This window comes from Anomaloglossus baeobatrachus, chromosome 3 (genome assembly GCF_048569485.1).
Source record: "Anomaloglossus baeobatrachus isolate aAnoBae1 chromosome 3, aAnoBae1.hap1, whole genome shotgun sequence".
Classification (NCBI taxonomy): domain Eukaryota; kingdom Metazoa; phylum Chordata; class Amphibia; order Anura; family Aromobatidae; genus Anomaloglossus; species Anomaloglossus baeobatrachus.
In genome coordinates, this window is record NC_134355.1 from 274,123,997 (window position 1) to 274,147,479 (window position 23,483).

Below are 23,483 nucleotides of genomic sequence, written 5' to 3' on the forward strand. Positions count from 1 at the left end.
CTAGCACAGAGGGCTGGGCTAGAATATGGGCGGTGAAGCTGGTGAATATTCATTTGCCATTAACAAATGTTCCAATCACTGACGCCTGTACAGAGAGGTGGACGGAATTATGGGCTGAGGAAAGAGGGTGATTATTCATTTTGCATTAACAAACGTTCCATTTACTGACACCAGCACAGAGGAGTGGGCGGGATTATGGCAGGAGAAGGGGTGAAAACTAATTTTCTATTAACACAGGTTCCAAGCATTGATGCCAATAAAAAGAATATAATACTTCCCCTGAAAATAAGCCCTAGCGTATCTTTTTGACCCAATAATAAAATAAGACCCTATCTTATTTTGTGGGGAAAATGTTATGTGTTTTAGACACTATGGGTCAGATCCATTAACACTGGCATTGGACAATAAAAAGAACTGGCTTGTGGAATTTCAGCAGTAAATTATTTTGCTATCCCTAGAGATCATCTGCTGCTCACAGAGAACACAAGAGCACTCTGTTGAGTGTTCCTATGTAGAGATGAGCGAACCTTTTGAAGGTATAGTTCGCAGGGCACGTCTCAAACCTTATCTAAGATTCGGTTTGTAACCTGAACTTGATCCGAACCTCAATGGAAGTCAGTAATTGGACAGTTTGTGTCTCTGCCCACATGCAGCCAACCATAAGCAAAATACTTCCGGGGGCGGGTGCTGTTTTCCCCCAAAATGTTTTAGTTTGTGTGTGTACACTGCATCTGATGATGCTGACTTTACCCCAAGTGCGAGCCATTCAAAAACTGCACACGGCTCACATAGGGCTGTGCATCACTCATACCCAAGCACAGCGCTGCTTGCTTCAGTGGTTTGTACTCATAACTCAATTGAACTTCGAACTCGAACTTTGTTCTTTTGGAAGTCTGTTTCTGAACCCGAACCTCAGGTTCTCTCATCTCTATTCCTATGCCTGGCGAAGTCAGGAAAGAGAGTTGAGTTGTCGCCAACAGCTACCTAATCTATATGGGGGCAAACAAGGATTATCCAGCAACTCATCCGGTATTTTTCTTTAAAATTCGTAGAAATATATTAAAACTTCATTAAAAACAACAAGGGGTATAAAATCAAGGAGTCCATGGTTCGCTCGCTTACGCGTTTCAGACTGGAAAGTCCTTACAGCACTTTCAAGGTTTTTCCAGTCTGAAACGTGTAAGTTGGCGAACCATGGACTGCTTGATTTTATACCTCTTGTTGTTTTTAATGAAGTTTCAATACATTTCTACGAATTTTAAAGAAAAATACTGGATGAGTTGCTGGATAATCCTTGTTTGCACTTGTTGCTACACCGTGGATCCCCGATGTCCTGGCATCTGTGCACCGCCCGGTTTTGATTGAATCCAGTGGAAATGGAGCTTTAGGCTATGTGCGCACGTTGCGTATTTGCATACAGTTACCCTGAGATCTGCACCGCGGCGTAACTGCATGCGTCCTGCGTCCACAGCACAATCTATGAAGATTATTCAGGAGACGTGCGCACGTGGCGTATTAGAGCACAGCGCTTCGGCTGCTGCCTGAAGCGTGCGTTCTAAGAAGTGACATGTCACTTTATTCCGTGCGCTCTGCATGCAGTCCCCGCTCTGTCTATTGGAGGGGCTGCAGTCAGAGCGCATGAAATCGGTTTTTTATTTTTTTCTTCATTACGGACTTTTTCTGCAGCGATTTGAAGCGCACGTGTGCTGTTCAAATCTCTGCAGAAACTTCTGCAGGGACAGAACACTACGTGCGCACATAGCCTTAGGGTGAGCTGAAATCTTTTTTGGTTTTGTCTCTAATCTATATGGGGGTCTGTAGACAAAATGTATTATCCTGAATGAGTCACTTAGTCTAAAAATGCACCGAATGTATCTATCTCGTCTATGTTTATGCTGTCTAGATAGAAAAAAGGATTAGTATAATATTAGTATAAGAACTTGTGCATTTTCGTTACAATAATAGATACATTTATTTATTTTGCTCAGTTGGTTGCTCAAGTTAAAGGGAATCTCTCAGCATGTTTTTGCTACCTCACCTGAGAGTTGCATGATGTAGGCAAAGAGACCTTGAATCCAACAATTTATCACTTAGGTTACTGGGTACAGCCATTCTGACAGTTTTTAGATTTAGCTATGCGGCAGAGCTGAGAAAGCTCCCACCAAGATCTTGATATTCGTCTATAACAGTGAGCTGCTAATCACAGCAGTAGGCGTGCCAGATTACCTGACCTCTATATCACACAGTCTGGCAATGATAATCTCCTGAAGCTAAAACAAACATTTCAGGTGAACAATAGCATGCAGTGTTATAAGAGATACATCACTGAAATCTCTGTGTTAACCCTTACAGTATGATGTCTTCAGATGACATAGCAAAAACCTTCTGAGAGATCACGTTTAGCAACAGACATAATAATTTCATGTCCAGATAGAATCTTTGTAGCTATTCTGGTAGTGCCTTTGCTCCTTCCAATACTTATGCATACATCATTCATCACCCCCTTGAAAAAATTACCCAGGGGGGCTCAAAATGTCATGTGATTTTTGCTTGTTGTGAGTACTTTTTTATTCACAATAAATCTTTGTCAGCATTACTGGAGAAATGATCTATAGGCAATCAAAAATTGTAGAATTTCCTACAGACTTTGCATTAAATTTTAACAGCACACAGCTTGAACCAGCAGAGAACTAGTATAACAGGTCTAACATGTCGTACTTCAACATTTTGATGGGATGTTGGAGTACTGCCGTCGGTAAGCCACACTGTCTTTCAGATAAAGAAAGGGAAGCTGTTAAAACTCATCAGTAATGGAATGAAGAATGTATAATTTTGTCAATTTCTTTTGCTCACCGTGATTTTATGGCAATGATAGGATTTGGACATAGAGATTTTAATAATTTGGTATTCCAACCATTGACATTTATGGCACATCCACAAGTAATGTAATGGGGCAAACACTCATTCCACCGCAATACATGCAGTAGCAGTACTCGCTGAAAAAATATTGCGTGACACAAAATACCTGGCCAAATATATAACACATAAAGTTCTCAATGATACACTATGGATCAACTTTTTGTTATATGGAAATATGCCAATGAGACTAGTAAAAACTTTAATATCTTATGATAATCCAAAACCCTGACTCTTTGTCCTCCTAACCCACACCTAAAGAAATGCTTGATGTGTCACAACCCTATTAGTGAAGGTTCTACAACCATTGTATTTAAGTACATTAAGGTATTGGTTGATTGATGCTTTTTCCAACACTTAGGGCGGCTTTGCACGTTGCAACATCGCACGTGCGAAGTCGGTGGGGTCAAATCGAAAGTGACGCACATCCGGCGTCACTTTCAACGTCGTTGTGTGTAAATTCTAGATGATACGATAAACGAGCGCAAAAGCATCATTATCGTATCATCGTTGCAAGCTCCAACTTTTCCATAATTTTGCTGCAGCGATGGTACGATGCTGTTCCTCGTTCCTGCGGCAGCACACATCGCTGTGTGTAACGCCACAGGAGCGAGAAACTTCACCTTACCTGCCGCCGGCGGCTCTACGGAAGGAAGGAGGTGGGCGGGATGTTTACATCCTGCTAATCTCCGCCCCTCCGCCGCTATTGGCCGCCTGCTGTGTGACGTCGCTATGACGCCGCACAACTCGCCCCCTTAGGAAGGAGGCGGGACGCCGGCCAGAGCGACGGTCGCAGGGCAGGTGAGTGCATGTGAAGCTGGCGTAGTGATAATTTTCGCTACGCCATCTATCATAAGATATCGTACCTGCGACGGGGCGGGACTATCGCGTGCGACATCGCAGCATCGGCTTGCGATGTCGCAACGTGCAAAGCCCGCCTTATCCATGAGGGTTCCTCTGAATTTATCCAAAGCACGAACAATGCTTATTGTTATGTCTTCTTGCAGGTGGATTCAGCCCAGTAGGACAGTCACTCAGTCGTACACCATCAATCAAACTGCAAGTGGTAAGACAACTAGATTATTATGTATAGTCATATTTACCATCAAACATCCGCATTGCACATTAGGTCAGTGTTTCTTTCCAGTAAGAATTCCTTCCAGTAAGGTTAAATGGGGAGGAGAGTTTACAAAAGTATTTATACATATTTGATACACAAAAATGTTTTTTTTTGCTTTCAGTTCATACAAACTATGTTAAATATTTTCGCTGTTAAGGTATTCATTACTATACACTGTACTTTAAAGGGAACCTGTCACCACTTTTTTGGCCTATAAGCTGCGGCCACCACCACCGGGCTCTTAAATACAGCATTCTAACATGCTGTATATAAGAGCCCAGGCCGCTATGAGAGCATAAAAAAACACTTTATAATACTTACCTAACGGTCGCTTGGTGGCCATATGGGTGTCTCCGTTGTCTGGTGCCGACACCTCCTCTTTCGGCTATCTTCGTCCTCTTTCTGAAGCCTGTGTGCATGACGCGTCTACGTCATACACACTCGCCGGTCCTGCGCAGACGCACTACAATACTTTGATCTGTTGTGCTCAGGGCAGATCAAAGTGCGCCTGTTCAGGACCTGAATAATGGCAAGTGTGTTTGATGTCGGATGCGTCATGCACCACAGCTTCAGAAGATGAAGGACGAAGATGGCCAAAAGAGGCGATGCCGGCACCGGACAACAGAGACGCCCATGTGGCCAACCGCGCGACCATTAGGTAAGTATTATAAAGGGTTTTTTATGTTCTCACAGTGGCCTGGGCTCTTATATACAGCATGTTAGATTGCTGTATATAAGAGCCCGGTTGTGGTGGCCGCAGCTTATAGGACAAAAAAGTGGTGACAAGTTCCCTTTAAAAATTAAGGATCTAATTGAAATTACAACACTAATAAGGAAAATTCATGGAATTGTGTTAATTATAGCATAAATAGACTTGTTAGTGATCTTCAAATTCTGAAGAAATAGAAAATTTTCACAACATCTCAATGTACTTTGTGTAAGCGCCATCCACAGAAATACCCACACTTGCATGCCCTTGCACATTATCACTTACATTATTAATGGTTGTCTGCGGAATGTTCTGCCACTCCGAATGCAATTGGGCATGCAAATCATCAAGATCCACTGTGATCAGCTTCGTTTGCAAGTGGTAACCATTGACATCCCAGATGTAATTGATGGAAGAAAAAGTGCAGAAATGTTGCAGGCCATGGTAGCATGTATAGGCCATGCAAACTGCTCATAGTAACAAAAGTGATTATGTGTTAAAAAACGACTCCTCGGACACTATAGAGAATCGTCCATACCACTGGTTCCATGACCAAATTAACGTGATGGTATGCGTAAAGTGATGGCGACTATATATTATGTCACCCCACATCCTAATCCCGGGAGGACGGGTGTGATGTTCCCTTATGCGGATGTTTCATTGACCTTGCACCACTACTCATAGATTGTAAGCTTTTGAGCAGGGCCCTGACTTTTCTTGGTATCTGTTGAATTGTGTTACTCTGCAATGTGTGATATTGTCTGTACATGTCCCCTTTGAATTGTAAAGTGCTGCGGAATATGTTGGTTCTATAAAAAATATTATGAATTTCAAAGGCTATCAGGGTTCTGAAAAAGACTGCAATATAGTATTCAATGGAGTTTTGTCCTTTTCAGTAGAGTTGAGCGAAACTGAGTTTCTATTTTCGAACCGAACACCAACTTAAAAAAAACGGGCTCAGGTTCGAAGTTGGAATGCTTTACGTGCAAACTTAACTCACATAAGCAACGCTGTGCCCATGTACGCTCAGTACGCTCAGTGCTCAGCTCTGTGCAAGCCGCTTGCAGTGTTTGAAAGGCTCACACTGAGGTTAACAGCATGATCACATGTAGTCTGCAACCCCAAACAAAAATTTGAAAATGTCTGCCCACCCTTCCCTGAAAGTGATCTGCTTATGACTGGCTGCATGTTGGAGGAGACTCAATCTGTCAATTAGTGTTTCCAAACCTCATCGGGCAAGATTCGTACACGTGGAGGTTCAGTTCATTTGCTGCCAGCGAACCAAACCTACAAAGATTCGCTCATCTTTACTTTTCAGTAATGTGCTCCACTTTTGTCTTTTTTCCAATGATAGTCTGAGATCAGTTTGGAGATCATATGGACATCGCTATGAAGTGGCCTTCATGAAGGGACATCACATTGATCCTTCTCTGGGGATTATGAAGTGGAGTGGTATAATGTACAGTAGCTGGATGCATGTAGTCTTCATTCCAGGTACACTAGGTACACTAACAGCTTGTTGCTATATTAACTGGTGGAACCAGTGATGGATATTTCTCTAACGTGTCCCTGAGCAGTTTTTCAGCATCACAGTGCCAGGCCGCATGTTCCCTCTGATACTGTGAGAAGCTTGCTTGGTCTAACGGGGTAATCATGGCCTGCATCGTTCCCAGACTTGACTGTTATTGAGCTCATCTGAAACGTCATTGATCGGCAATTTCAAAAAGAGCTGACAGCAGCAGATCTTGATAATTTGCATTTCTCAGACAACAATTAAAAACCTTATTTGTAGCATGCCAAGGTATACAAGTATTTCTGCATAGCATGTGGTGCTCATACTCAATACTGAATAAATCGGGATTTATTTTTTTTTTCCATTTAGTTTATTTATTTGCATGTCATTAACATATCTGCCAATATTGTTATTTCCAGAATTCTACAACTTTTCTTTCTTGGTGTTGCAATTTCAATGTTGAGGATTGTATATTAAAAGATGCAGCAACTTTAGTTCTTTAATTTACTGTAAGGGGTTTTAGTAAATTGTTTAGTTATAAAGCATTTTAAACTCTCTAGCAGATACTTAGATACAGACAACCCATATGCATACAGTACTGGCCAAAAGTTTATATACACCTGTACATTTAATGCTTTACTTTTTTTTTCTGCAATGTGCATATTACAGAGTCAGCCTGAATACAGCAACACTTAAAGGACTTCACATAGAAACAAGGAGTAAAGGAACACTTTTACTTTGATCATACCTTTTACCACTCTTGTGGTAATCTCTCAAGTAGCTTCACCAGTAAGTCATATAAAATGGCTTCCAGTGAACAGGTATGCATCATCAGAAGTTCATTTGCGAAATCACTGACCTTTAGAAAGTGTTTGTGATCACATCAGGTGTGTTTTGTAAAGGTATTTTGGTACACCGTTCCATACAGTGCTGAGCCTTATTCCACTACGGTTCTAAGCCAGAGTATGGCATCAACTTCACAACTAAGTAAAGAGAAACGACAGTCCATCATTACTTTAAGACATGAAGGTTAGGCATTCTGGAAAATTGCTAGAACCTTGAATTGCTAGAACCTTAAATTGCAGTAATTAATTTATTAGTTGATATGATGAAACTGGTTCTCATGATGACTACCCTATGAAAGAAAGGCTAAGAATTACCTTTGCTGCAGAGGATAAGTTCATCAGAATTTCTAGCCTCTGAAACTGCAGATCGACCGCATACTAGAAACAGCCTTCATAAATGATGAAAAACCATCAAGTAGTAATCAAATATCAACCTGATTTATCAAGAGGAGCTGCGAGAAGTTGGCCTATATGGTTGAATTGCTGCAATAAAGCCATTAATGAGAACAAGAAGGATAGACTTCTTTGGGACAAGCAGCACAATGACAGGATGTTAAGTTAAGGGAAATCTGTGCTGTGATCTGATGAGTCAAAATGTGAGATTTTCTTATATCATCTGCCTTGTCTTTGTGAGACGCTGAAAAGTCGCAGAACATGGAGTTGATATTGATCTCTGTTATAACACACTGATCTCTTTTCAACTCATGAGAGTTTTACGCTGTTTTTGGGGAATTCTGTGATGTCAGTAATTTTTCAGTGGTTCTCTGTGCGGAGGAACCTTGAGGGCAATTGACCATCTGCACTTACTATACATGTCTATGTACAGACTGCTAATAGTGATCTAATGGACTGTCACCATTAGATCACTGCTTTAGTGAAATGTATATGGGATAATGGGTTATATATTACATGTGATGTTAACAAAGCCTAGTATTTTCAAAATGATTGATGTAAGTTCTAATATCAAATTTTAAGAATAGCCTCTGGGGTTGGCATAGAAATACAATTAAATCACATTTTAGGATGTAGAATTCCATAAACAGTATAGTAAAAAGTATAAGTAACAATTTTATAATTTAACATTATAACATATTTGCCCTTCATCCTCAGAGACTGATGGCATACAAATCAGTAGAATATTTCATCCTGACTTTGCCCCACTGATCTAACTTAAGACTGATAGGATTGTACCTTTATATAAATGATTAGTTTCCTAGGATTGTCTGAAACTTTTCACACATCTCTTAACAGTGAATCCATTTCTACAGGTTTCTCTGTTATTACAGCTCTCTGTGAGTCACTATAAACAGACCTCAGGGGCTTCTGTACCAATGAGACAGAGACACGCCTTGCCAAAAAAATGCCTTAATTTCACAAAGCAAACAAAACTTCATTAATAGTTACTTTGGCTATTGGTGCATATGTGGGCAGAAAGGAATTATAGAAGTAAAACTTGTTTTGTGAAAGCACCTGCTTAGAAATTGGAAGTGATGTTAAGGAAGTGGGAAGCCATTCATTTGCTTACAAATAGAAAATTATAACATTATTATAATTCTTTACAGCAGTATTTTCTAAGCATTGACTTTATGTTTAAAGGAGTGGTCCTGTCTAAGAAGCAACAGTGACAGTACACGGTCACAATTCCCCTGTATTCCCAGTGTGAGTGGGAAGACACCTAACCGCATATATGATACTAGAAGGTGGCCCGATTCTAACGCATCGGGTATTCAAGAATTTATTGTGTAGTTAATGTATGATTTTTGTTATATATATATATATATATATATATATATATATATATTAAATGTTGTGTGTAGTTGCCAAGTGTTTGTGTAGGGCGCTGTAAATGTTCTGGGTGTTGTCTGGGTGTGGGGGGGGTGAGAGCGGTGTTGTTTGTGTGTTGCGTTGTGTGTGTTGCATTGTTTGTGGAGCTCTGTGTGTCTGCAGCGTTGTGTGTGTGTGTGTGGTGCTGTGTGTGTTGCACGGTTTGTGTGGGTGTGTATGTGTTTTGGGGGAGGTATGTTTTGTACAGTGTGTGTGTGTTGGAGGAGTAGTCCTGGAGGGAGAGGAGGATAATAGGAAGAGTAGTCCTGGGGGGAGAGGAGGATAATAGGAGGAGTAGTCCTGGGGGTAGAGGAGGATAATAGGAGGAGTAGTCCTGGGGAGAGAGGAGTATAATAGGAGGAGGAGTCCTGGGGGTAGAGGCGTATAATAGGTTGAGTAGTCCTGGAGGTGAGGAGTATAATAGGAGAAGTAGTCCTGGGGGGAGAGGAGGATAATAGGAGGAGTAGTCCTAGGGGGAGATCAGGATATTAGGAGGAGTAGTCATGGGGAGAAAGGAGGATAATAGGAGGAGTAGTCCTGGGGGGAGAGTGTGTGGGGGCGTGGCCGAGCGGGCAGAGTGTGTGGGGGGCGTGGCAGAGCGTGTGAGGGGCGTGGCAGAGCGTGTGGGTGGCATGGCCGAGCGGGCAGAGCGTGTGGGGGGCGTTGCCGAGCGGGCAGAGTGCGTGAGGGGAGTGGCCGAGCGGGCAGAGTGTGTGGGGAGCGTGGCCGAGCGGGCAACTATGCAAAGCGGTTTCCATAGTTACCCGATGTGTATCATGGTTACCAGCGCAGCCGGCTCCGGGACACGTGTGCCGGGAGCCGGGGTAAGCTGGTAAGCATGGTACACATGATGTAAGTATTAAAAGCGACAGTGCTGGTTCACTTTTTCTTTGTTGGTCTCCTGCTGTGCAGCACGCATCGGCGTGTGACAGCGGGAGACCAACGATCTGAATGGGCAGGGATCCGGTATACGCTGGTAACCATGGTACACAATATTACCTGATGTGTAGCATTGTTACCAGCGTACGCCGGAAACACAGCCGACATATACCCTCGCGTTGCTGGGGTTGCCGGCGTACGCTGGTGTGAGCTCCTGGGGATGCAGCACTCACCTGGGAGTCGGGGCTCCGTGTCGGTTCGGGGAGTGCGTGCGGGGGGCGGGGCCAGGCTGAGCGTCCAATGCGTGATGCGGCAGGGCCTGGCCAAGCGGCCAATGCAGGGGGCGGGGCCTGGTCGAGCGGCCAATCCGTGTGGAGGGCGGGGCCAGGCCGAGCCGAGCGGCCAATCCGTGCGGGGGGGGGCTGGGCCAGTCCGAGCTCAGCGGCCAATGCGACGGTTTCACTGTAACGACATAATGTTGGAGCAAGACAGACAGAATAAGGCAATTATATATATAGATGTATTCTTACGGTCATATGCCAACTAGACTCTTTGCTTTTCTCAATTTGCTTCTATTGAGAGAAGCCAGATGAGACTAGTTGTCACATGTCTGAAAGTATGCTAATTTCATACTTTGGTCACTTTAACGCCACTCACTGGGAAATTGTGACAGTGTGAAATTAGAAACTTTGCAATCACATAGACCTCAGCAGCGGAGGTATGTCTTATGCCTGCTTTACACGCTTCAATAAATCTTTCAATCCGTCGTCGGGGTCAAGTTGTAAGTGAAGCACATCCGGCATCGTTCGTGACGTATTTGCATTTGACACCTACGTGCGATCAAGATTGAGCGCAAATACGGTGATCGCATACACGTCATTTATTCCTCATACATTGGACGTTTTGTTGTACGAACCTAGTCAATTGAAAGGTGTGACATCCCTCATACGATTTTGATGTCTGAGGCTATGTGCGCAGGTGTGCGCTCTGCACCGCAGCTTAAAAAAGGTCAGCTTCAGAGCGCAGCTGAAAAGCTGCGTTCTGAAGCGCCTCACAATGTCTGTCATTCACTAATCTCTCTTACACAGCAACTGAGGTGAGTAGAACGATCAGCTGAGCTGTCACTGAGGTTACCCGCTGTCACTGGATACAGCGGTGGCCGCGGGTAACCTCAGTGACAGCTCAGCTGATCGCGCGGCTGTCTTCAGTTGCTGCGTGGAGGTGACAGGAGCAGCGGTGTCTTCTGCAGCTCCGGTCACCTCCATGCAGCAGAGCTGGAAGCAACGCTGGACCATCCTGGATTACGACGGACATGGAGGGCTTTTTCGGGCTTATTAAAGTGGTGAACCAGGGAATGTGTTTGTGTTTTTTATTTCTAATAAAGGATTTTTTCGGGTGTGTGTATTTACTGTCACTTACAGATTAATCATGGAACGTATCTCGGGGAGACGCCTGACATGATTAATCTAGGCTTTAGTGGCAGCTATGGGCTGCCATTAACTCCTTATTACCCCGATTTGCCAACGCACCAGGGCAAATCGGGAAGAGACGGGTACAGTCCCAGAACTGTCGAATCTAATGTATGCGGCAATTCTGGGCGGCTGCTGGCTGATATTGTTAGGCTGGGGGGCTCCCCATGACGTGGAGCTTCCCATCCTGAGAATACCAGCCTTCAGCCGTATGGCTTTATCTGGCTGGTTTTAAAATCGGGGGGGACACAACGCCGTTTTTTTTAATTATTTAATTATTTATTTCACTGCACAGTATAGACACGCCCACCGGCTGTTGTGATTGGGTGCAGTGAGACACCTGTCACTCAGCGTGGGGGTGTGTCTCACTGTAACCAATCATAGGTGCCGGTGGGCGGGGAAAGCAGGGAATACGAGATTGTTTAATGAGCGGCCGGCTTTTTCAAAATAGTAAAAGCCGCCGGAGCAGTGTGAATGCCGTGCCGGGGATCGGTAAGCATATGAGAGGGCTGCTCAATTCAGTTACTCAGAAGTTTAGCGGTCACCGGTGAGTCCTTCACAGGTGACCGCTAATCAGGACGCGACACAGACAGAGCCGCAGCATGACAATGAAGTCGGGTGAAGTTAACCCGAGTTCATTCTGATCATGCGGCTCTTTCTGTGTCTGCTGTCATCTGCCATTCAGCTCTGCTACATGGCTGTCTGTGTCTGCTGTTAGCGGCTATGTAGCAGAGCTGAATGGCAGATGACATAGTAAAAACGCATCCCTACACATTACACACGCTTGACAAATCAATAAATAAAAAAAAAAAAAAAAAAAAGGGTGCCCAAAGCATACGTCACAAAACACATGATCTAAAGGATCGCAATCAAAATTGATCAATTTAACATAGACTACTAACGCACGTGTGACAGCAAATGAACGACCTACATGCGATCTCATTAAATCGCATATGCGACCTGGGCGTTTCATATCGCATACGAGATCGCACACCTAATTGTAAGGTGTAACGCTGGCTTTAGTCTTCCTTTACTGGGCAAGTTTCAGCACAGCAATTCATCAATTCATGGTTTTCATAGCTGCTTTTGAGGATATCTTCAAGGTTCTAGCGATTTTGTGGACTGACTGACCTTCAAAACGTAAAGTAATGATGAATTGTTGATTCTTTTTGCTTAGTTGCATTGTTTTAGCTATATTATGGATTAGAAGCATTGTGGAATACGTCTCAACACTGTATTAAGCTGTGTACCAACACTACCTCTGAAAAAATGTCTGATGGCCGCAAGCACTTTCTGAAGGACACTGATATCACAAGTAAAATCTTGATGAAGCACATCTGTTCATTAAAAACCATGCTAGGTAGCTAGCTACCAGATGAAGGTGCTTGAGATAATACCAAGAGTTACATAGTTACATAGTTACTTAGGTTGAAAAAAGACCTAGGTCCATCTAGTTCAACCTTCCTCCACCAGTTCTACATTTAGTCACTAAGTCATTTATAACCAACAATGTTTTGTGTACTGAGGAAATCATCCAGCCCTTTTTTTAAAAGCTGTTATAGTATCTGCCATTACTACCTCTTGTGGTAGTGTATTCCACAGTCTGACCGCTCTAACTGTAAAGAACCCTTTCCTATTTAGGTGTCGGAATCGCTTTTCTTCCACTCGCAGTGAGTGACCCCTGGTCCTTAGTACTGTCTTTGGAAGAAATAAGTCACGTGCCAGTCCTTTATATTGACCACACATGTATTTATACATATAAATGAGATCTCCTCTGAGACGTCTTTTTTCTAAGCTAAACATATCTAACTTTTTCAACCTGTCATCATATGGGAGGCCTTCCATTCCTTGTAATAGTCTAGTTGCCCGCCTTTGAACTGACTCTAACTTCTGAATGTCCTTTTTAAAATGTGGAGCCCAAAACTGGATCCCGTATTCCAGATGTGGCCTTACAAGTGATTTATAGAGGGGTAACAATACGTTGGGATCACGGGATCTAATCTCTCTTTTTATACACCCTAAAATCTTGTTTGCTTTAGCAGCTGCTGCTTGACATTGAGTGCTGCTGCTCAGCTTATTTGTAATGAGAATACCCAAGTCCTTCTCCTGTTCTGTAGTCCCGAGTTTACTTCCATTTAATGTATACGCAGCTATAGGATTACTCCGTCCTAGGTGCATTACTTTACATTTATCAACATTAAATCTCATTTGCCAAGTATCTGCCCATTCTGACATCTTATCCAGATCTTTTTGTAATATTGTACTATCCAGGTCAGTTTTTAATATCCTACATAGTTTGGTGTCATCGGCAAAGACTGACACTTTACTATCAATCCCATCCACAAGGTCATTAATAAAGAGAGTAAAAAGAATCGGTCCAAGCACAGATCCCTGCGGCACCCCACTGCTGACTATAGCCCATTTAGAGAATGTACCATTTATGACTACTCTTTGTTTCCTATGTTTTAGCCAATTCCTTACCCAGTTGCATATTGTGTTCCCTAGTCCTTGCTTCTGGAGCTTTAGTATAAGGCTATTATGTGGTACAGTATCAAATGCCTTTGCATTTGTGTGTAAAGGGTTATCAGAATAAAAAGGGGGTTGCGTTGAGTATTATACGATTTCACACATGTTCTGGGTTGTTTCACGTGTTTCTTTACTCATTTCCATATGTGTCCTTTTGTGGTTTTGCTGTCCTCATTTGCTGTCCTCATATGAGAACGCAGCACTCATATGCTCATCAGCTTACCGCATGGGAGGAAGACGCTGTGCTGCGGGGATCATAGGGAGGGTGAGTATAATATTTTAAGTGTGCGGCATTATGAGGGCCAGGTACCTGGATGGGGGATCATATATACCAGGATGGGTTGCTATGCACTAGCATGGAGGGCCATGTACCAGAATGGGGGCCATTTACTAGGATGGGGAGCCAAGTACCAGGATAGAGGATAATATATACCAGGCTGAGGGACCATGTACCAGGATGGGGATCATATATACCAGAATGGGTGATCATATATACAAGGATGGGGGCCATGTACCAGGATGGGAGATCATATATACCAGGATGGGGGCCTTGCACTAGGATGGGGGATCATATATACTAGGGTGGGGGCCATGTACCAGAATGGGGGATTATATATACCAAGATGGGGGCCATGTACCAGGACTAGGGATCATCTATACCAGGATAGGGGCCAGGTACCAGGATGCAGATCATGTATACTAGGATGGGGGGCATGTACCAGGATGGGAGCTATATACCAAGATAGGCCATAAAGAGGGGCTGGAATGGATTAATAGCATTTAAATTAATTTTAATGGGGAAATTTAATTTGACATAAGAGCAAATTGAGTTTAGAGCTCATTCACAGAACAAATTAAATTCTTAAGTCAAGGTATTACTGTATTACATGACATGCTCCCGTTGCTCTTCTGTTTGAACCTTTTGTGTTCTGGAAAGTTGCTGCAGTTGATTATCCATCCAGCTGCTGCTGGAAGAGGTCCAGATCATTGATATCAGCCTACAAATACTCCCTTATTTTAAAAGGGCTGTGTGGGATTAGTAAAATATGACGAGCCATTTCATTCTTAAGACCCCCTTTAAACGTGCATATAAAACACGAACGTGAAGCATCGGTACCGGTGTCATCCGTGTGTAATCAGTGTGCCATGTTTTTCCTGTATGGATAAAGAAAGCATGAAATTACAAAGCTTCCCTTATACTTTGCAATGTTAAAGACATACAGCACACAGATGCCAGCCCATGTACTTGTATTGGCTCTTGTCATCCATGCTGCCACCAAAAAATGGCATGACTCAGTGTTGTTCACACTGACACACTCTCTATGTGAACATACAGACATGTGAACATCACCAGAGATTATAATGGGTACGTGTAGGTTCCGTCAAAAAAATGGATGCCACACGTTCCGGAAACACAGATGTGAAGGAGGTATATAACAGCATCACGTGTGACCACAGATGGTAATTGAGCTTCAAATTCCCTGCATATAGATCTAAGCGAAAATATGCTGGTTACCTTCAGCCTCCAATAAAAGGAGCTTGAGAGCTTGTGACTTGTATTAATTGATTAATTGAATAAATGGCTATGTCTGCACACTTCAACACCACCTGCAGCTTGTAATTCTTGTTTATTGAGGGTTGTTCTGAGGTGTACTGGATTCCAGCACTTGACAAGTTGTGTTGTAAAACTGATATAGATGACATTTTTTCTTTTCATTTACCTGGCCTAAACTTATAATTAACTTCCAGCAGTAGAAAATAATCCACACTACGTACCCTTAAATTCCTCTTTTTTTTGCGCATGTGCAGCAGTGGAATAACACACAGGCACAGGGGCCTACAATCAGTTCACGCAGCCTACAATTGTTTTACGTGCTGTTTATTGTCCCATCTCTATATTTGCATGGAGTAAAATGAAATTTCATAAATTAAAAGCAAAATTGTGTCAGGCTTAATTTTCTACTGCTGGAACTGATTGTCATCTGTTTGAAAACGCAAAACCAAAACGGGAAAGTTATGGTATTGTAGAATTCACAGGATCATTACATATTTTAATTATATGCTAATGATGAAAAAATAAAAACAGAAACATTTTCAAAACATTTTGACTTATTCAGTATCTAGTCTGAGCACCACATTCAGCATGCCAAGGCATGCAAGTGCATGTATTTCTATCAATGAGGTTATAATGGCTGTCTGAGGAATGTTCTGCAATACTACTTGCACTGGGGCACGCACATCAAGATCCGGTGCTGGCAGCTCTCTTTGCAATCGCTAACCAGTGACGTCCCAGATGTGCTCGATGGGTGACAAGTCCAGGGATGTTGCAGGCCATGGTAGCGCCATTAAGCCACTCGTGCTGCTCAAAGTAGCACGAGAAACATGCAGCCTGGCATTGTTGTGTTTAAAAACTGCTTCTGGCACACATGGGAGAAATGGCCATGCCACTGGTTCCTCAACATAATCATTAATAAACCAAAGAGTCCCTAATGTATGACTTCAAAGATTGTGCTATAAGTTGGAGAAAAAAATCTAGGTATATACAAGGCTTCTCAAACAGCCCACCAATCCCAGAGACGATGGGCCTACCTGGTGGTTCTGTAAAATTTTTGTGAACCTTCGACAAAAGATAGAGTGTGGGGGTGGCGGGATTCCTTGTCTTCATGAAATCTCTTTCTTTCTTTGTGATGACGTTGTGTTCAAATGCAGAGTCCAGAAAGCCATCCAGCTTTTGTTTGAAAAAAGAGACTGGATTAGAGGGAAGAACTTGATAATATTTTGTATTGGAGAGTTGCTGTTTAGCCTCCTTTAGATACATCTCCACAGGCCACAAACGATATTCCCCCCTCTTATCAGCTTCCTTTATGAGAAATGTTTCATTTTTACTCAGATTACTAATCACCTTTCGCTCTAATGTTGTTAAATTAGTCCTACTCGTTCTTATTTTTAGCAAGCATACAGTTAGGTCCAGAAATATTTGGACAGTGACACAATTTCCGCGAGTTGGGCTCTGCATGCAACCACATTGGATTTGAAATGAAACCTCTACAACAGAATTCAAGTGCAGATTGTAACGTTTAATTTGAAGGTTTGAACAAAAATATCTGATAGAAATTGTAGGAATTGTACACATTTCTTTACAAACACTCCACATTTTAGGAGGTCAAAAGTAATTGGACAAATAAACCAAACCCAAACAAAATATTTTTATTTTCAATATTTTGTTGCGAATCCTTTGGAGGCAATCACTGCCTTAAGTCTGGAACCCATGGACATCACCAAACGCTGGGTTTCCTCCTTCTTAATGCTTTGCCAGGCCTTTACAGCCGCAGCCTTCAGGTCTTGCTTGTTTGTGGGTCTTTCCGTCTTAAGTCTGGATTTGAGCAAGTGAAATGCATGCTCAATTGGGTTAAGATCTGGTGATTGACTTGGCCATTGCAGAATGTTCCACTTTTTTGCACTCATGAACTCCTGGGTAGCTTTGGCTGTAAGCTTGGGGTCATTGTCCATCTGTAGTATGAAGCGCCGTCCGATCAACTTTGTGGCATTTGGCTGAATCTGGGCTGAAAGTATATCCCGGTACACTTCAGAATTCATCCGGCTACTCTTGTCTGCTGTTATGTCATCAATAAACACAAGTGACCCAGTGCCATTGAAAGCCATGCATGCCCATGCCATCACGTTGCATCCACCATGTTTTACAGAGGATGTGGTGTGCCTTGGATCATGTGCCGTTCCCTTTCTTCTCCAAACTTTTTTCTTCCCATCATTCTGGTACAGGTTGATCTTTGTCTCATCTGTCCATAGAATACTTTTCCAGAACTGAGCTGGCTTCATGAGGTGTTTTTCAGCAAATTTAACTCTGGCCTGTCTATTTTTGGAATTGATGAATGGTTTGCATCTAGATGTGAACCCTTTGTATTTACTTTCATGGACTCTTCTCTTTACTGTTGACTTAGAGACAGATACACCTACTTCACTGAGAGTGTTTTGGACTTCAGTTGATGTTGTGAACGGGTTCTTCTTCACCAAAGAAAGTATGCGGCGATCATCCACCACTGTTGTCATCCGTGGACGCCCAGGCTTTTTTGAGTTCCCAAGCTCACCAGTCAATTCCTTTTTTCTCAGAATGTACCTGACTGTTGATTTTGCTACTCCAAGCATGTCTACTATCTCTCTGATGGATTTTTTCTTTTTTTTTCAGCCTCAGGATGTTCTGCTTCACCTCAATTGAGAGTTCCTTAGACCGCATGTTGTCTGGTCACAGCAACAGCTTCCAAATGCAAAACCACACACCTGTAATTAACCCCAGACCTTTTAACTACTTCATTGATTACAGGTTAACGAGGGAGACGCCTTCAGAGTTAATTGCAGCCATTAGAGTCCCTTGTCCAATTACTTTTGGTCCCTTGAAAAAGAGGAGGCTATGCATTACAAAGCTATAATTCCTAAACCCTTTCTCCGATTTGGATGTGAAAACTCTCATATTGCAGCTGGGAGTGTGCACTTTCAGCCCATATTATATATATAATTGTATTTCTGAACATGTTTTTGTAAACAGCTAAAATAACAAAACTTGTGTCACTGTCCAAATATTTCTGGACCTAACTGTAAATCTTTACACATTTTCTCATAAAAGATCTGTATCGCTCCAAAGAGGGTCAGCGTGGGAGTGGACTGTGAAGGTACCCTTCCAGTAAAAGCAGGTCTCTTACCAAAGTTCACAGTGTCCTCATTCAGCAGGTCCAAAAGATCCTGAAAAACAGGTCTCTCATCCTGCAGGTAAGGTGTCTACCAAATTGGGTTGATGATACAAAAGCTTAAAGGCAAGCTGCCTACAAAAAAGGTATACATCTTTTTCATAAAGACAAACTGTGTATTCGTTGGAGAGAATGAAAGACCTCTTGAAAGAATCAATGCTTCCAAATCGGACAATTTATATGAAGAAAGGTTGACAACCTCCAAATCACCTGTTCCCTGAGTGTCTGTCACCACCTCTTGTTCTGCCTCGTTTCTCTCCTGTACACCGGGGACCATTTCCGATACCTCCTTGTTTGCCTTGTGGAGATGTCGTGATTTCCGTCTGCCCCTTCTGCAGTGATTTCCAGATCGCTTGACCCCGTCGATAAAAAAATCGCTAGATGATTTACCGAGAGGACCAGGCTCCCTTGGAGTCTCCCAGACCTGTCCCCTCCTATTGCCATCATGCGACCATTTAAACACTCTGTTATTATCAAAATCTTGCTTGTCACGTTGTAATTTGTTTTTTCTTATTGATGATATCCTTCTCGAACACCTCTATGATTTTCTTCAATTTGATTTGGAAGGGGCCCACCATAGTAGTCTGATCAAAACCCTTAATATTGGATTCTTTTTCTTTAATGCTGTTCTTGATCTGTGCCATTAGAAAACGATCATGATCCAATAATTAGTCTATCAGAATGTTTGAACAATGTAACAAACTAATTTCCCATTTGGACTTGAAGGCTGGCTCCGTCTCCCATGCAGGGAAAATCTGTGGTCTCAACCCACGTGGTACAATTTTAAGTCTCTTATACTTCTCCAAACTCCTTATATTCCAGTACGTTTTGGTCAGACGTTTATGCAGACCTTTTAGGTCTTTAGAAAGTTTGTTGAAACCATTATCAGTATCACCTAATTCAGAACCAACCTCCATGACACCACAACCAAAAACATCACTGCTTTGGTTCAGCCAAAGCGCTTCCCTTGTACCCAAATCCATTTCTAACAACGTGTGATAAGAACCTCACAAATTGGGAAAAAAAGGCAAACAAAAGCCAGACTACACAGCCCAAATTGGTTAGTAAAAATTAAATGAATGTGATTTTTATATATATATATATATATATATATATATATATATATATATATATATATATATATATATATATATATATATATATATATATATATATATATATATATATATATATATACAGTTAGGTCCAGAAATATTTGGACAGTGACACAAGTTTTGTTATTTTAGCTGTTTACAAAAACATATTCAGAAATACAATTATATATATAATATGGGCTGAAAGTGCACACTCCCAGCTGCAATATGAGAGTTTTCACATCCAAATCGGAGAAAGGGTTTAGGATTCATAGCTCTGTAATGCATAGCCTCCTCTTTTTCAAGGGACCAAAAGTAATTGGACAAGGGACTCTAAGGGCTGCAATTAACTCTGAAGGCGTCTCCCTCGTTAACCTGTAATCAATGAAGTAGTTAAAAGGTCTGGGGTTGATTACAGGTGTGTGGTTTTGCATTTGGAAGCTGTTGCTGTGACCAGACAACATGCGGTCTAAGGAACTCTCAATTGAGGTGAAGCAGAACATCCTGAGGCTGAAAAAAAAAGAAAAAAATCCATCAGAGAGATAGCAGACATGCTTGGAGTAGCAAAATCAACAGTCGGGTACATTCTGAGAAAAAAGGAATTGACTGGTGAGCTTGGGAACTCAAAAAGGCCTGGGCGTCCACGGATGACAACAGTGGTGGATGATAGCCGCATACTTTCTTTGGTGAAGAAGAACCCGTTCACAACATCAACTGAAGTCCAGAACACTCTCAGTGAAGTAGGTGTATCTGTCTCTAAGTCAACAGTAAAGAGAAGACTCCATGAAAGTAAATACAAAGGGTTCACATCTAGATGCAAACCATTCATCAATTCCAAAAATAGACAGGCCAGAGTTAAATTTGCTGAAAAACACCTCATGAAGCCAGCTCAGTTCTGGAAAAGTATTCTATGGACAGATGAGACAAAGATCAACCTGTACCAGAATGATGGGAAGAAAAAAGTTTGGAGAAGAAAGGGAACGGCACATGATCCAAGGCACACCACATCCTCTGTAAAACATGGTGGAGGCAACGTGATGGCATGGGCATGCATGGCTTTCAATGGCACTGGGTCACTTGTGTTTATTGATGACATAACAGCAGACAAGAGTAGCCGGATGAATTCTGAAGTGTACAGGGATATACTTTCAGCCCAGATTCAGCCAAATGCTGCAAAGTTGATCGGACGGCGCTTCATAGTACAGATGGACAATGACCCCAAGCATACAGCCAAAGCTACCCAGGAGTTCATGAGTGCAAAAAAGTGGAACATTCTGCAATGGCCAAGTCAATCACCAGATCTTAACCCAATTGAGCATGCATTTCACTTGCTCAAATCCAGACTTAAGATGGAAAGACCCACAAACAAGCAAGACCTGAAGGCTGCGGCTGTAAAGGCCTGGCAAAGCATTAAGAAGGAGGAAACCCAGCGTTTGGTGATGTCCATGGGTTCCAGACTTAAGGCAGTGATTGCCTCCAAAGGATTCGCAACAAAATATTGAAAATAAAAATATTTTGTTTGGGTTTGGTTTATTTGTCCAATTACTTTTGACCTCCTAAAATGTGGAGTGTTTGTAAAGAAATGTGTACAATTCCTACAATTTCTATCAGATATTTTTGTTCAAACCTTCAAATTAAACGTTACAATCTGCACTTGAATTCTGTTGTAGAGGTTTCATTTCAAATCCAATGTGGTGGCATGCAGAGCCCAACTCGCGAAAATTGTGTCACTGTCCAAATATTTCTGGACCTAACTGTGTATATATATATATATATATATATATATATATATATATATACATATACACACCGTGTTTTTCCAAAAATAAGACACTGTCTTATATTTTTTTTGCCCCCCAAAAAAGCACTAGGGCTTATTTTTGGAGGAGGTCTTATTCTTGGAGAAACACGGTTGGGGTACGTTTACCCCCCAAAAAAGCAGACCCCCCCCACTTCCCAGGAGACTCATACTCACCAGACCCGGACGTCTGCGTGGATCCCAGGTCCTCCCTGTGATCTCCGGTCAGTGCTGCATGCCGTTCTCCCCTGCTGCTGGCTGACACACCGACACAAACAGCCCAATCGCAGACACACACAGCAGATCACACAGACACACAGCAGATAGCAGACACACACAGCCGATCGCAGGCACACACAGCCGATCACAGATACACACAGCCGATCGCAGGCACACACAGCCGATCACAGATACACAGAGCCGATCGCAGACACACACAGCAGATCACACACACAGCAGATAGCAGACACACACAGCCGATCGCAGGCACACACAGCCGATCAGATACCCACAGCCGATAGCAGATACACACAGCCGATCGCAGGCACACACAGCCGATCGCAGACACACACAGCCGATTGTAGAAAAACACAGCCAATCGCAGATACACACACAGCTGATCCCAGACACACACAGCAGATCACTGACACACAGCCGATTGCACACACACAGCCGATCGCACACATCACATCACATCCAGCACTTACGGCCGTAGGGAATGATGAGAGCAAGTCACGTGTCCCACCGCAGGTCCTGTTCGTTGCGCTCCACTGCACTGCCTCTCAGGATTCTGCCGGCGAGAAGAGATCTGTGTCGCTGGATGAGGTGAGTGTGTATGCGATCCGATGTGTGTGTGATTTGATGTTTGCGTGTGATCCAATGTTTGTGTGTGCGATCTGATTATGTGTGCGATCTGACTGTGTGCGATCCGATGTTTGTGTGTGAGATCTGGTGTGTGAGTGAGATGTGTGTGTGTGTGTGTGTGTGTGAGAGAGAGAGATCTGATGAGTGCGGGTGTGTGATCACTGCAGGTCCTGCCGCTCAGCATCGGGTGAGTGTAATTGCCGGGTGCCGCTGTCTATAATGAAGTGTCCTGCAGTATTTGTAACCTTTTTTAGCTGCACGGACACTTCATTATTGATCCGGGACTAGGGCTTATTTTCGGGGGAGGGCTTATATTTAAGCCTTGCTCCGAAAATGATGAAAATCCCTGCTAAGGCCTATTTTTGGGGGAGGGCTTATTTTTGGAAAAACACGGTATATATATATATATATATATATATATGTACACATTATGGAAACAATTAGGATTGTGCCACACTCAATAGCACTGGAAGACAAGAGTTGACAAGTTTAAATATAGGAGGGGACCAACCCAACCCTGGGATCACCCCTGGCACTAAAAATATTACATTTTATACAGCCTTTTCAAAAAAGATGGAAATTATTTACTTCAACACTTCATGTCTGGTGAGCCCTCGTTTTTTTGGCACTTCTTTTCTCTTTGGTTTATTAGTATATTTTTAGTGCCAGGGGTGATCCCAGGGTTGGGTTGGTGCCCTCCTATATTTAAACTTGTCAACAAAATCATTGTAACAGCAAGCTGTTAGTGTACTTGAATTTTGCCACCCTAATCATAATCCTGGGAATACTGTGATGTTCCCTCATGATGACCTTTTCATTGTGTTATCCATGTGGTCTCATCAGATTTTTAGAATAACACTTGGTGATCCATTTTATACTGCAAATTAAATTGGATATCAGATTCCAAGCCTAAGGAGTCAAACAGTGTTTGCACAAACCATGAAAAACTTTTTGGTATTCTGGCTCTTAAGGCCCTGTCACACACAGAGATAAATCTGCGGCAGATCTGTGGTTGCAGTGAAATTGTGGACAATCAGTGGCAGGTTTGTGGCTGTGTACAAATGGAACAATATGTCCATGATTTCACTACAACCACAGATCTGCCAAAGATTTATCTCTGTGTGTGACGGGGCCTTTAGCCCAATGTTGTGCAGCATAGCGTTCTT

At 42.6% G+C, this 23,483-nt stretch overlaps 1 protein-coding gene and 1 long non-coding RNA gene across 3 annotated transcripts in view; one reads left to right on the forward strand and one right to left on the reverse strand.

The window, feature by feature from the left end:
- The window catches only part of AHI1 (Abelson helper integration site 1), a 351,645-nt gene that overhangs the window by 237,828 nt on the left and 90,334 nt on the right, over nucleotides 1-23,483 (forward strand). For both annotated transcript variants that reach the window (XM_075339856.1, XM_075339857.1), the window contains one exon: nucleotides 3,924-3,982. In XM_075339856.1, coding sequence (XP_075195971.1) covers nucleotides 3,924-3,982 — 59 coding nt within the window. The remainder of the gene's footprint in view (nucleotides 1-3,923; nucleotides 3,983-23,483) is intronic.
- Nucleotides 3,717-10,255, reverse strand: LOC142296366 (uncharacterized). Its single transcript, XR_012751625.1, has 3 exons — nucleotides 10,040-10,255; nucleotides 7,118-7,241; nucleotides 3,717-3,973 (listed from the first exon to the last, which is right to left on the reverse strand). It is a non-coding gene; the product is annotated as an uncharacterized LOC142296366 (long non-coding RNA).